This window comes from Mixophyes fleayi, chromosome 11, assembly GCF_038048845.1.
Source record: "Mixophyes fleayi isolate aMixFle1 chromosome 11, aMixFle1.hap1, whole genome shotgun sequence".
In the NCBI taxonomy this organism is placed as follows: domain Eukaryota; kingdom Metazoa; phylum Chordata; class Amphibia; order Anura; family Limnodynastidae; genus Mixophyes; species Mixophyes fleayi.
The window spans coordinates 88986838-89002513 of record NC_134412.1 but is presented as its reverse complement, the minus strand read 5'-3'; the positions used below and the strand labels follow the sequence as shown (position 1 = coordinate 89002513).

The 15676-nt window shown below is 38.9% G+C and overlaps 1 protein-coding gene across 2 annotated transcripts in view; it reads right to left on the bottom strand.

The window, feature by feature from the left end:
• MMEL1 (membrane metalloendopeptidase like 1) overlaps window positions 1-15676 on the bottom strand; it is a 128163-nt gene that overhangs the window by 15741 nt on the left and 96746 nt on the right. For both annotated transcript variants that reach the window (XM_075190166.1, XM_075190165.1), the window contains exons 11-14: window positions 15227-15363; window positions 11010-11103; window positions 8413-8541; window positions 3325-3423 (exon numbers count right to left, since the gene is read on the bottom strand). In XM_075190166.1, the coding sequence (XP_075046267.1) occupies window positions 3325-3423; window positions 8413-8541; window positions 11010-11103; window positions 15227-15363 (459 nt within the window). The remainder of the gene's footprint in view (window positions 1-3324; window positions 3424-8412; window positions 8542-11009; window positions 11104-15226; window positions 15364-15676) is intronic.

Below are 15676 nucleotides of genomic sequence, written 5' to 3'. Positions count from 1 at the left end.
ATAAAGAATTAGAGAAGTGTTACTATGCAATTGTAGTATATCTGTATATAAAGAATTAGAGAAGTGGTACTATGCAATTGAAGTATATCTGTATATAAAGAATTAGAGAAGTGGTACTATGCAATTGTAGTATATCTGTATATAAAGAATTAGAGAAGTGGTACTATGCAATTGTAGTATATCTATGTATAAAGAATTAGAGAAGTGGTACTATGCAATTGTAGCATATCTGTGTATAAAGAATTAGAGAAGTGGTACTATGCAATTGTAGCATATCTGTGTATAAAGAATAGGAGAAGTGGTACTATGTATTTATAGCATATCTGTGTATATAAAATAAGAGAAGTGGTACTATGCATTTGTAGTATATCTGTGTATAGAGAACAAGAGAAGTGTTACTATGCAATTGTAGCATATCTGTGTATATAGAATAAGAGAAGTGGTACTATGCATGTGTAGTATATCCGTGTATAGAGAACAAGAGAAGTGTTACTATGCATTTGTAGTATATCTGTGTATAGAGAACAAGAGAAGTGGTACTATGCAATTGTAGCATATCTGTATATAAAGAATTAGAGAAGTGGTACTATGCAATTGTAGCATATCTGTGTATAAAGAATTAGAGAAGTGGTACTATGTAATTGTAGTATATCTGTATATAAAGAATTAGAGAAGTGGTACTATGCAATTGTAGTATATTTGTATATAAAGAATTAGAGAAGTGTTACTATGCAATTGTAGTATATCTGTATATAAAGAATTAGAGAAGTGTTACTATGCAATTGTAGTATATCTGTATATAAAGAATTAGAGAAGTGTTACTATGCAATTGTAGTATATCTGTATATAAAGAATTAGAGAAGTGGTACTATGCAATTGAAGTATATCTGTATATAAAGAATTAGAGAAGTGGTACTATGCAATTGTAGTATATCTGTATATAAAGAATTAGAGAAGTGTTACTATGCAATTGTAGTATATCTATGTATAAAGAATTAGAGAAGTGGTACTATGCAATTGTAGCATATCTGTGTATAAAGAATTAGAGAAGTGGTACTATGCAATTGTAGCATATCTGTGTATAAAGAATTAGAGACGTGGTACTATGCAATTGTAGCATATCTGTATATAAAGAATTAGAGAAGTGGTACTATGCATTTGTAGTATATCTGTGTATAAAGAATTAGAGAAGTGGTACTATGCAATTGTAGCATATCTGTGTATAAAGAATTAGAGAAGTGGTACTATGCAATTGTAGTATATCTGTATATAAAGAATTAGAGAAGTGGTACTATGCAATTGTAGTATATCTGTATATAAAGAATTAGAGAAGTGGTACTATGCAATTGTAGTATATCTGTATATAAAGAATTAGAGAAGTGGTACTATGCAATTGTAGTATATCTGTATATAAAGAATTAGAGAAGTGGTACTATGCAATTGTAGTATATCTGTATATAAAGAATGAGAAGTGGTACTATGCAATTGTAGTATATCTGTATATAAAGAATTAGAGAAGTGGTACTATGCAATTGTAGTATATCTGTATATAAAGAATTAGAGAAGTGGTACTATGCATTTGTAGTATATCCAGCTGTAATAACTAAACTGGCAGCAGATTCCAATAGAATTCCCCCTATCCCAGTGAACCTTATAGGTTAATTTATGGTGGACTAGAGAAGTGTTATTTAAGCCTGTTCCTCTGGACCCCTAACAGTGCAGGTTTTCCATATCTCCTTGCTATATCACAGGTGTAGTCATTACTGACTGATACATTGTCACAGTCTTCAGGTGGTGTAATTATTCCCCTGTCTCCTGTTAGGTGTCCTGAGGACTGGGTTTGAGAAGCACTGGGCTAGAGATCCTCCAGTGCATTGGATAAAACTGTAACCACACAGCAGTCATGTGTCATATTCAAGGGCAACACAATTGAACATCTTCCTATTGCAATTAACCTGGGCTGAGTTAATTAATTTATGAGAATGATGTTTTTAAAAATCAGTTAAATTAAGCAGCCCAGGAAAATAAATGGGAAGTTAAGGAGCAGAGCGTTTTTGTGTCAGGTCAGAAAGGGAAAGGTCTGTTTACCTTTTATAGAGGCATTTTAATTACCAACTATTGGAATAAAAACAAATACAACACAATACAACAACATAAAAAAAAAAAAACAGTTTTGGAGAGGGTCCATTACACTCCAACAGTTGTTGAAACATCAGCATTCTTCAAAATACTTCATTATTTAAAGAATGTAAACACTCCGCACATTGGGCTGTTTTTCCTTTTCTTGTTTCCACATTGTAGTTTTACTAGAATTTCCAAAACAGGACCCTGTGTTGGACTGCGGAGTAAATCAGTGTGAGCCAACAGACCACACACCAAGATCAGCGAAATGTGTTTATCCGTCACCTCCTAATCTATTAAACATCTGCATTTCTCAATCTGTAGCTGGAAGAATCCACTGACCGCGATTTAGAAATTAGTCTCTGTCCTCACACAAGAGTAAAACGTTTGTAAGTAGGGCCAAGCAGCCAATCAGATTCTAGCTCTCATTTATCTATTTCATGATAGCTAGAATCTGATTGGTTGCTATGGGCAACGCCTCTATTCCTTTTTAGAATGTTTGATAAATCTATCCCAATGGTCGTCTTGAACAAAAACACACCTAAAATGTACAGAACAACGATGGCAAAACACACACACACACACACACACACACACACACACACACACACACCTGTAAAGCTTCTAAGTTAACATACAAGCCCTCAACTTTAACGTATGATTAGCCAGAGGAACTTATTCATATCAATTTAAGGAAATAATAATAAAAATAATCTCTAAAGTACAGCATATTCTTCTTCTAATAAAGAAATTGAGGTTAATAAATAATCTATCGCAAGTTGCCATATCTGTGTTCCATAACAGTTCATGCGCGGTTATGTTCTGACACCACAGAACGACTGGATTGGTCCGATTTGGTTACCCACTTCTATCTCTGAACTCCAAAGGCAAACCCATAAGTCAAATATTATTGCTGGACAGACCACAGCACATGAGAACAGACAATTGCCTATAGCACAGGCGATGGTACACACTTCCATATATAGTGTGTTAGTCTCACCCCAACGAATGGTCCCCCCCCCCCTTCTTCTTGGAAAGTTTCCCACAGATCACTATTATACTTCGTGTACTTTCATACATTGCCAAACTATTATTTGCAGGTTTTGTCTCTCACATAATAGTAATTCGATCGGACTCTTTGAATAGCGCCCTTTAGAGAATGACAACAAAAAAACAGCCCAATTCTGGAGCCGTTTAACTCACTTTCTCTTGTGCTTTTTCTTTTGATGTGGGATCCATCCACTGCAATTCATCCAGGGTCTCAATAAAGGCTTCACGTACCTTGTTTATGAGGTCGCTGATCTAAAAGAAGTTGAAAGAGCTGAACGATAAATCTACTATTATATACATATGCACATACACAAATAATAAAAACACATACGCACGTAATATAAATAAAAATACACCTACATCTGGCAGATTATACTTGATATAAATCACATGACCTGTGCTCTAATTGTAATTTTTACATTTGACGATGGGAGAGAAAATAAGCAGTTACCCATCGGTCTGACTGTTATACCTCCTTGTGACTGAGCTGTCCTATGTTTGTTAAAGGGACAGGGGTGTAGCTACGGGCAGAAGCACAAATTTTGGATCTGACCATCTCTGTGTAACGTGCATTTCTCTAGATCCATGAGGGATCAGAGTGCCAGAAAATTCTATTTTATACATTTTTAACATGTTATCTAATAATGACTGGCAAGACAGCTACTATTAGGTCCAGTTTACATAGATCGACTAGTGCTGCCTAGACCGACTAGTGCTGCCTAGATCGACTAGTGCTGCCTAGACCGACTAGTGCTGCCTAGACCTACTTGTGCTGCCTGGACCTACTAGTGCTGCCTGGACCTACTAGTGCTGCCTGGACCTACTAGTGCTGCCTGGATCTACTAGTGCTGCCTGGATCTACTAGTGCTGCCTAGACCTACTAGTGCTGCCTGGACCTACTAGTGCTGCCTGGACCTACTAGTGCTGCCTAGAGCAGGGGTCAGGGAATGTTTTTACCTTTTACCCCCAAATATATTTAGATACGCCGACATTACCCCCTTGATTTGAAAGGAAGGAAATCAAATATTAATTATTGGAATTCAAAATTTTATTGAATCTATTCAAAATTCCTTTGAAAGCTTTAACTTCAAAACTTCAGGTTTTGGAGAAATTATGTTGCTTCATTTTTGATATGAGAGCATCAACATTGGGGCATTTTGATGTCAGAGCAATTTGGATACAGTCTTCAGCGTCCAATCGATTTCTCTGCTTTGTTTTTATGTTCGTTAGAGTGGAAAATCCTTGTTCGCAAAGATAGATTCTTGCAAAAGGCAGCAAGTTTTTGACTGCCTCCTCATGTGCAATTTTGATGCCTGTGCAGCTGTTGACATCCAAAAATTTGACAGATCTGCTTTGTTTTCAAATGCAATACATGCTTCATTATTGCATCGAGGCTCAAGAAGTGCCTCTGCCAACCCTTGAGACTCTTCTGGTACAACAGCAATATCACATTTAAAGGGGTCTACAATCCAACTGACAGCATGTGAATCGGCAGCATTACCCCCAGGAATTTCATTTTTACCCCATTTGGGGTAATTTACCCCTGTTCCCTGACCACTGTGCTAGACCTACTAGTGTTGCCTAGACCTACTAGTGCTGCCTAGACCTACTAGTGCTGCCTAGACCTACTAGTGTTGCCTAGATCTACTAGTGCTGACTAGAAGAGGAGACCTGATTCGAGTCTCCCCGACTTCTGCCGCCTCCCACTCAAGTTTTGTCCTGGTGCTGTCACCTGGTGACTTCACAAGTTGTGCCCTGCAGTTCTGCACATGGGCCTGATTCAAAACGGAACGCTAGTGCAAGCGCAACTTGCAACTGAAAAAGTCACACGCAAGTCTATATGTATGTCCACCATAATCAGAGTTGAAAATACGTTTATGTCTGAATGAGTAGCGGATGTGTCCGCTTGAGAACAGACACGCCCCTCAGACACTTCCGTCCAACTTGTGGACATGTACAAAAAAGTTTTAGTTTATCTGTTTCTATGAGGCATCATTTGAAGCTTGAATAACCTAGCTAATACAGCAGGAAGAACCTCACGACATGCGTAAAAAAAAAAAAATTGTTTTTAATCTTTGCTCGACAACCTTTGCCGTAAATTGTAATATAGGGCCATGTGACTACTAAAGTCTCAAGGGAGCCACGTTGGTGGCACTCCCCCCCCCCCCCCAAAAAAAAAACAAAACCCCTACCTTTTTGCATGCCCCAAGGGTAGGTGCACACAGCCCTTGTTTGCCGTGGTTAGTGGAACACAATTTCCCACCGCGTGCGGACAGTTGGAATGTTCATACGATAGTAACAATTACTCTACACTTAGAGGAGCGACATAAAAATAAGTTCTCTGTTCTATGGAGGATTGTGAGGCATCTTATGTTCTGTAAATGATTCCAATCTATACCATGCATGTTTGTAGATATTAAAATATCTTCTCTCCTATGTCCACAATTTATAGGATAGCTATATCTGTCTATGGGCAAATATTTTTTAAATATTTGATTCTATACTGTACATGGCTGGCATCAGGTGACGGCACCAACCCCTGTATTACAAACCACGATGCCAAGTATATCTACATGCTCTAGACCTCAAGCGGAACAAAACTTAAAATTAAACAATTTATACTGATGTTTTCTAGGGTAAAATACTTATCATTTGTACTGTATCAGTGTGCTATTGTATAATGGAGCTAAACTTACTTATAGTATAACAATAAAATAATAACATAATAAAATAATAATCATGCAATAAAATAGCATTAATATAAATAGATGAAATATATCAGTAAAATGTTCCTTTACATAACAGTCTTGTTTTTGAACATACTGAGCTATTTATACATTCCAGGAAATCCAAAAATAGAAAAGCTCTCCAAGGTGGCATCACTGTCAGGAACGTTAATGTTACCTACATTCGGAGAAGGCAGCTATTTTGTGGACGAAACCCACATCCATGAGAATGCAGCTTATAAACTCACTAGTGATAATGATTACCCTAGAAAAGGGGTTCTTTGCCCAATTAAAATTATTCTGCAAATTTACTGGAATAACTGGATATTTGAAACAGGAATTCTGCCTGAAATCTCCTGTTGAAAAGTCAGAACAACAGTGTCGCTGCAATTTGACAGATTCTTACGTGCCGACTCTCCTTAGCAACCTTTGCAACTCTGGAAGCAATCATCGCTATGTATGTTGTGATGGAAGGTCAGTTCATCGCAGACTAGCTGTCAAATGGCAGCAACATCGTGTTTCTGAGTATTTAATATGCAATTTTTTGCAGAAGTCTTAGTTGGACTCAGGAATTGTATCGCTCTATGAAAATTGTTCTACAAGTGACTGTGTAGACAAAATTCTGTCATATTTTGATTACAGATTTAACCCCCCCCCCCCCCCTCCCTCGTTACATTTATTACAGAATAAATGCTAGGGGATTAAGTAAACATACACAATTATATTAAAGTATTATTATATTAATGGGTTTTATGATTGCTAGTATCCAATGTTGTATAAAAAGTGGATCAGCAGGGGCAACCATTAATGCTTTTAGGCTGAGTTGAGGAAAAAAGTTCCTAACGTAGATTATTAATTACACCCAATGCTGCTGCAAATGAAAAAGGGAGATCAGCTCTTCTGTCCTTTATGTAGAGTGATAACATGTCTTCAAAATGATGTCTGTAACAAGGCAACAGAACTGCCAGGCAGGCTGGGTTTTGGGGCAAGAGGGCATCTCCCATAGTGGTCCAACTTGGGCTGGGTCAGTGGGCTATTTGTTTATTTTTTTCCCTTTAAAATAGGCTGCTGATTCGAGTCTTGACCCCCGGGCTAAAATTTGCCAGCTCTCCCCTGCGTACAACTCTCCTTTCCTCAAGCATCATCCAATAATTAATATAAGTTTACTGTCACGATCTGCCTGCAGCTTGCTGCTTTGTATTGGCAGCTTCTGCCTCCAGGACTATTAGACTTTATTATTGTGTGTATGCAGCAGTACCTCTGATCACCAGAGGTGCTGCTACTGTGCCTGCTTCATGTCTTTTAGGAGTTAACCTTGCTGCACTAATTATTCCTTGCACCTGGGTGTTTTCCCTATTTATACCTGTACACTCCCAGCATACATTGCTGGTTATTGTTGTTAGATCCTGTTGTTCCTGCCTTCTGGTATGCTTCTGGTTACTTGCTGCTTGGGATCTCTCCATACCTCCTGCTTCCCTGCATCAGCTGTATACCTGGTGTTTTCTGCAAGTTCATATTACTTCCTGCATCAGTATTTACTACAAACTCATGATTACCTGCTATGTGTACACTTCTGCAAATAAACATAGAGTGTTTTTCACCATATTCGTGGCTCCTAGCTGTATTCCTGTATTTAACTGTGACATTTACTAATGGTTGGCAACTTCACCCTGCACTATTGAGCACATGACAACCCTCATCGTTACGGAGATATAAAGGAATAGGTCACTGTGCCAAACAAGCACTTGTGCCATTTGTATAAAGTCCAACCAAAACCATTCCCTATAGCCACCAAGCACAAAACATCACAGCCATCAGCCTGTTTGTACACCAAAACCTTTCAGTAATTCTCAGGTTTACGGCACTAACTCGGATACCTGTATAAATGGCTTAACTTTAAACAAGCTTGGAAGAGGTTGTGGAACTTTTAGACTTCTATGTCCCGGCTTCCAATATGCTTCCTAACTTAATGTCCCTTCTAGATAACAGTCATAAACAGTTTATACTAATCTAGCGATAAGAAGCTGTTGGGAGGAGGTGGGAGAGAAAATACAGGAACAATTAGTTACCTTCTGAACCCAGGAAATGGTTAGCGATCACTTGTAAGTGTTTTCTTTCTTACTTTTCTGTTCAGTTTTTGCCTTTTGGTGTTCCCATAAGTCCCCACTTTTCCTTTAGATTGTAAGTTCTCCTTAGCAGGGGCCCTCTCACAAATAATGACTGTGTTCGTGGAAGAAATTGAATATGCTTTAAAAGCACATGAGTCTTAAATTATTTTGGGTGTATTTGCTCTCTGTAACTGAACCGTTAAAGAGGATATTGGTTGCCCCTGGACATTTTTACGTCGGAGAAGATTGATAGTCCCCGGAAAGTTATTGGGAAATCAGGATTTTAAGTACGTTTAAAACTTTTCAATAAACAAGGAATGTTTCATGACGTATTTATGATCTGGGATATTTATTTGGAATCCCCGTCATTTCTAGTTGGATAGTTTGGTAATGCAAACGTTACATACCATCCTCTTACTCTCACCAGCAAATGCTTCCTTAACATACATCGCTCCAACAGAGTTCTCCATATTACTGTTGACGTAGCTGACACATTCCCTCCAACGACCATCTTCCAATGTGGTCCCATATAGAGCCTGGAGAGAAGTCAACAAGAACTTTATCTTATTTCACAGCTGATCATCATCATCATCATCATTATTTATTTATATATCGCCAACATATTCCGTAGCGCTTTACAATTGGGGACAAACACAGTAAACTAATAAACAAACTGGGTAAAACAGACAAAGAGGTGAGAAGGCCCTGCTCGCAAGCTTTCAATCTATGGGACAATGGGAGTTTGAAACATGAGGTTAAGTCTACATTTTGCATTTCGGCCCAGCCAGACTGCAAAGGTAAAAGTGATTCGTAAGCTAAATGATCCCGTCACACAACAATGTTGGTCAGGGGGTAGTTGTCTTGTGTGAAATTGTGTAACGGGTGGTAATAGGGTAGTGTAGTGAGGCTAAGAGAGTGGTTGAGGAATATTATAAGCTTGTCTGAAGAGGTGGGGTTTCAGAGAACGCTTGAAAGTTTGTAGACCAGAGGAGAGTCTAATTGTGCGAGGGAGTGAATTCCATAGAGTGTGGGTGCAGCCCCGAAAAAAGTCCTGTGACCGGAAATGGGAGGATGTATTGAGGGTGGATGAGAGACGCAGATAGAAGATGTTATCTGATTTTCAAACCATTGACAAGTGCCGACTCATTTTAAAGTGTTATAATTTAGAGATCTCCACTGTCAATGTTAGGGGTCGTTCACACGTATTTCTTCTGAGTGCGGTCAAGCCCTAAAAGTGTAAGGGATGCACCTTATCTTTATGTTTTGAAAACTTATTGTCAGTCGGAGGCCAGCATCTTGAAGGTGCCACATTTTGCCTCTAGATTCCCACCACGCATAAACGAACAGTAAAGGCGGACGTTGGACTATGGAAGCTCTTGCGTCAAAGCTGAAGTGACCACTGCTTCTCTGCGTTGTTTGTTTATTCATAACCCACAATTGTAAAGAATATTAATGTTACTTCATTTCCAGCTTGAATGTGGTGGAAAAATTTCATCCCATAGCCCCTTGTTCTTCAGCACAAACTCTTAGTGACAAGACCCAAATTTTAAAGGATAATTAGCAATAACAGGGATTTCTACCAGACGCTCGTCGCATAGAGTGTTGTCGATGGTAAATAAGTTCAGCTACAATTAATGTTTTAAAGACCGGTATAACAAAAATTAAAAGAGCATGACCTGGTTACAAAGCAGTGAAAATTGTAGAAAGTCAAATTTCCTCAAAATATTTTGCTTCTACTTGGCACTGACCCTTAAAATTCTGGAAAAACCTATGTGAAATGAGCATAAATTGTATTGATAATTGGAACATTCATTGTTATCTGAAGAAGGTTGGTGAAAGAGATTCTTACTCATGAAGTTCTACTTTATTCTACGAATTTGCTTTTCCCGTCATGGTCCGGTGAAGGCACATTTTATGCACTTTGTTCATAATTACCTACTGTGGGTCTGAGGCAGAATTGGGCGCAAATTAGGTGTAAATCACATTAAAGAAAACTGAACGTACAAATAACATATTTATGCCCATATGAGGAGTTGTGCCCATCTTAAGATCCGTGCAACTTGGCACTAGTACCACATTCACTACAGGGCATCAATAAAACTCTTTGATTTTTTTTAAACTCTCATATACAGAAGAAACAACCACTTTAATGTAAATCAACACACATACACAAGAGCGCTAGATCTGGCCGAACAACGAAAAAAGCACCAATGAGATTGAGCAGTAAATTTACAAGCAGTCATGTTAGAACCCAGTCCATCTGGTCTCTAAAGACGAACATAGACCAGGTACAATAAGCTTGTGTATGTAAGCGGCAGGATCACACAAATCTTTCTGGGCATGCGCAAAGCCATTACACACAAGATGCGCTATGCAAACTGGCCTCAGCCCCTGTCTAGAGAGCGCCAGGTAGTAATCCCTTTTTATTGAACTTTCAGATATTCTGTGCTATCCAGACACCCTGTTCTGCCTGAGCTACCATTCATTTATACAGTACCACTAGAATTTTTCTTTAACATTTAGCACTTCGTCTTTATTACAAAAAAAGTACATTTATAATTAAATTATGTTTGCAACCTTCCCTTATAAGGCTAAAAATCAAACTTGATAATCCAAGCAGTACTTGCAACAACTCCATTGTTACAGTAATTGATTGGGTCGTTTTCTGTTACTCAAACTTCCTTTATTCAGAGCCTTGCAAAATACATTTTATACGTATTTACATTGATATTAAGCAAAAAGCTACTTTACATGTAAATATTATTATGTAAAGTTCTAATTATACATCAGTTTTAAATTAATATTATATTATTATTATCAGTGGTCAAAATGCAAATTTAGAAGGGGCATTATGGAAAATGTAATGGGAATGTAAGTGAATGGAATTCAATAGTTTTATAATGAAGGCAGTAGGAGAAGTGGCGTTATGAGATACCACCGTATACACCCCACTTTCACCACTGATTATTATACGTCAGTTTTATTAGGAATACTATAAGATTACCTTTCTGTAGTTGGCTCGTGCATCTTTATAGCGTCTACTCAGGCTGCTAACTCGGTCGATTACCAGTCGCCAAACTAGATAATTCTGCAAAGTGCTAGGGAAAAATGAAAACAGTGATTAAGGCATTAAACACAAGGCCTAAACATTCGAAAAGACACAGAGCAGTCATTGGCCACAGCAAAAGTGCACTATATTACCTTAAAACTTTAGTCCATAAAGGCCAAAGTTGACCCTTAACCCTGGCCGCACACCTTACCATGTGATCAGATCTGTGAGCAATTTAGCCGGTCACAAGGAGGGACAAGTTACACAGACTAGATTGCAAAAACATACTAGTCGGTTAATTGGCTGCTATTAAATTGCCCTTAATCTCTCTCGGTCTGTGTCTGTGTCTGTGTATGTTAGGGAATTTAGACTGTAAGCTCCAATGGGTACAGGGACTGATGTGAGTGAGTTCTCTGTACAGTGCTGCGGAATCAGTGGCGCTATATAAATAGATGATGATGATGATGCAAAAGAATATTGTCTGTAGACTGTACAGTTGTTGATCAATTTCCTTTAAATGCCCCCCCCCCCCCACCCTCTAGGCTAGATACTTGTTTTTTAATGTTGTTGTTTTTTTATTTTATCTTTTCAACTATCACAGACCCTAAATACTTTATTGTGTTTCTCCTACTGCCAGCACTAACATGTGTTTTGTTTTGCTTTTAAATGCCAGTAAGGGTGTTACTAGCACAAGGAAAATGATGCAATAATAAAGCAATTTTCACACTGCAAAGTATTTTTTTCAAAGAAAAAACACAGCATGCTGCTAGGCACGTTCGTCATTTAAATGCCACTTAAATCTATGAGAATTCATTTAAGATTACGGTTTACAAGACTTTTAGGGCTAGATTTACTAAGCTGCGGGTTTGAAAAAGTGGGGATGTTGCCAATAGCAACCAATCAGATTCTAGCTGTCATTTTGTAGAAGATACTAAATAAATGAAAGCTAGAATCTGATTGGTTGCTATAGGCAACATCCCCACTTTTTCAAACCCGCAGCTTAGTAAATCTAGCCCTTAGAGACATAGAAAATGCTTCTAAACCACTAGAGAAAAACGTAAACATGATCAACTAGTAAGTAGTAGACCGGTTACTGAGGTTTATCAAACCTTCTACAAAGGAGGAAAAGTGGAGGTGTTGCCCATAGCAACCAATCAGATTCTAGTTAGCATTTATCTAGTACATTCTAGAGATGCTCAGGTTCGGTTTTGTGAAAACCAAACCCACCCGAACTTAGGGGATCCGAGTAGGCTCGCGAGCCGGCTTGGTACTTTCGCACGTCCTTGGATCTGAATAGAGGCAAAACGTCATTGTTGCGTTGTTGGATCTTGCAGGTTTTGGATTCCATAAGTACCTCCCTCCCCAGGAGATCCAGCGCCACTGCTCACATAGAAACAGGGGTAGAAATGTTCTTGTCACTCTCCAGTCTCCAGTGCCATTGCACACACAGAAACAGGAGGGGGAGCAGTGTTCTTGTCACTCTCCAGTCTCCAGTGACATTGCTCACACAGAAACAGGAGGGGTAGCAGTGTTCTTGTCACTCTCCAGTCTCCAGTGCCATTGCTCACACAGAAACAGGAGGGGTAGCAGTGTTCTTGTCACTCTCCAGTCTCCAGTGCCATTGCTCACACAGAAACAGGAGTAGCAGTATTCTTGTCACTTGACAAAAATTGACTGGAATTAACTGGAAATTAATGTTATTGAGGTTAATAATAATGTAGAAACAATAAAAGAGCCAAATTCTGAGATTTTAGAAAAAAATAGGATTTTAGAAAAAAACAAGGATCCAATACCAAAACCAAAACACACGAGGGCAGTTTTGCCAAAAACAAAACCGAAACCAAAACACGAAGTTAATCCGGATCCAAAACCAAAACCAAAATATGGGGGTCAGTGGACATCTCTAGTACATTCTAGAACATGAAAGATAGAATCTGAATGGTTGCTATGGGCAACACCTCCAAAGCCTGATTGGTTTCTACGGGCAACACCTCCACTTTTACCTTTTATAAAGTTTTATAAATCTAATAATAATAATAATAATAATAATAGAATTATATTACACAGGGAGGATAAAAATATGTCTCCTCTTCGCTGCTTTTTCCACATTTCCACCAGGAAAACCCACCACAGTATTTTCTTTGGCATAAACTGATTAGGACACTGCCAACAAAACTATTTATTCTGTTGTTTCGTATCGTTGTCTTACACATATTTATTTTTTAATTTTACAGCTCTGTGAAAATTTTAACCGTGGTCATGGGGTCAATTCACTGGATGATCCACGCAGGGCAGATTCATTCATTGCAGTTGTAACCTTGCACAGCTACAGGGGCTGTATGTGTCATATAGACAAACAGCTTAATGTTATAGGGACAGCTAAGAAATGGTCTTTCTTACATTGATATATTGACTTTTTTCTTGTCTTTTTTTTTTTTTTAGTAACTTGTCTTTTTTCCATCCAAAGGGGGGTTGTATAGACCTGCATGAATACAAACCTCTTCTTAGCTTCACAGACAAACGTACACCATGCCAACATTGCCAGGGTGCAGCCAGGCCTTATCACCAAACTGGAGTTGACTGGCACCTGGTTCTCTGTAAGATTTTGGCCATACACCTACATAGAAGTGGGTGACCCAATGCACAAGATTAGGCTATCCGGAGCTATGGCTGAAGGGTCGGAACAGACAGGGCACCATTACGTACCTCCCAATGACAAAATAAGCCCCGCCCAGTTCCTCACAAACTCTGCCCATGTCAGGGCAAAATTGTACAAAACTCCACCCACTTTTCTGTTAAGGTCCCGTCCCTTTTGCGGCCCTCAAATTGGGATGTCCCGTCAAAATTGAGACAGTTGGGAGGTATGCCATTGGCACAGTGGGACAATGACCTTGCACCTGGCCAAATGCTGAATTCTCCTCTGCACTTTTTCTGGTACCTGAATGACGCAGATTTCTCTTCGCCCCCATAGGGGAGCAGGGAGAAATCCGCGATGTTACATTGCCTTTGCAACCGTGACGGAGGCACTCCGCAGCTAATTGAATACCCCCCTTAGAGCCACTTCTCTTGTGCTGTATACTGGAATAGATATAGCGCTGTATTCACAATTCCAGTATAAAAGCTGACGTTATTTGAACAATGAATTCTTGACGTGTTTATTATGTTGCTGGGCTCACCCTCAACCTCACCACACTCACTATTTTGCGTAGCGTACAGTACCATTTTCACACAAGGGGGCACATTTATCATGTATCGGACAAAACGAGAAATACTTATCAATCCTTATCGCATGGATAAGGATTGATGTATTTCTCAAATTTATGAAAAATGGATCACAGAGACAGCAGTTCCGAAAAACTGCTGTTTCTGTGATAAAAATAAATCATACTCACCACTGGCTCTTTGGTTGCGCTGTCTCCCGATCTCCTCCTCTTCGGAGCACTGTCTCTTCTTCATGCTACTGCGCATGTGCTGTCCGGAGAGCTTGAGGCTGTGACAGGGAGGGATCACAAGATCACTCCCTGCGCATGTGCTGTCCAGCTCTGCTCCCTGGAGCAGAGCTGGACATACCGAAGAACAGAAGTTTTACCAGCATTTCCTATGCGTACATTAACACAAAAAGTTCCCGAAAAAAACTTTTTTTTGGGACTTGTTAGATTGCGGCCAGGAGCAGTCACCATTCTGTTGAATGGTGACTGCTCGCAAAAACGATCAGGAGTGCAAAGCAGCAGATATCAATGATATCTGCTGCGATGCACCTTTAATAAATTTGCGGAGAGCACATCCTGGCCTAATTTACACGGTAAGTGCACTACCGTGCTTTCTTAAATATACCCCAAAGTGTTTTACGCTGTTCGCCTTCGTGACTGGTATAATCCTGGCAATGTGTTCATTGCCATTACACCATTACTTCCAAGCTACATTCATTCTATAAACTTCAGTACGATGGAAGTGACCTATAGAAAAATGTGCACATTATACACAAATGTACTTATTATACAAACAGCTCCACTACAGGCAACGTAAACAGCTTTGCAGTCAACCATCAAATATCTCGATAGCACCATGGTTTCATTAGTAAAACTAGAGTATCTAAAACCAGTTCACATAGTTCCATCAGCGTAAATATTGTATTTCAATGTAAACAATTGCATTCTAAATAGGCCAATTACCTTGCTGAATAATTGGAGATAATCGCTTTAAGCTGATGTAGATACGGCACTCCGTAAACAACCACTTTCTCGTCAGCATGGAGCTGGATGTTGACAGAAGACATTACTCCTTGGATGAAGCTGGTCCAGTTAAAACTCTAAAATAATGGAATTTAGAATTCTTTAAACTATTATTTCCGTTTTGGAATAGAACATTAATTTTAGGTGTTATTTTGAACACTATAAATCTGGTGATTTTTATTTCACAAACTTCTTGAGAAGTCTGACAAAAACCCACTAAATTTCTTATAATAGATCAAAATCAAAATTGTGCCCAATAGGCAACCGTCGTTATCTACTAAGGTAATGGGGTGTAGTTAGTAAAGGCAGGTTTGAAAAAGTGGAGATGTTGCCTATAGCAACCAATCAGATTCTAGTTATCATTTATTTAGTACATTCTACAACATGACA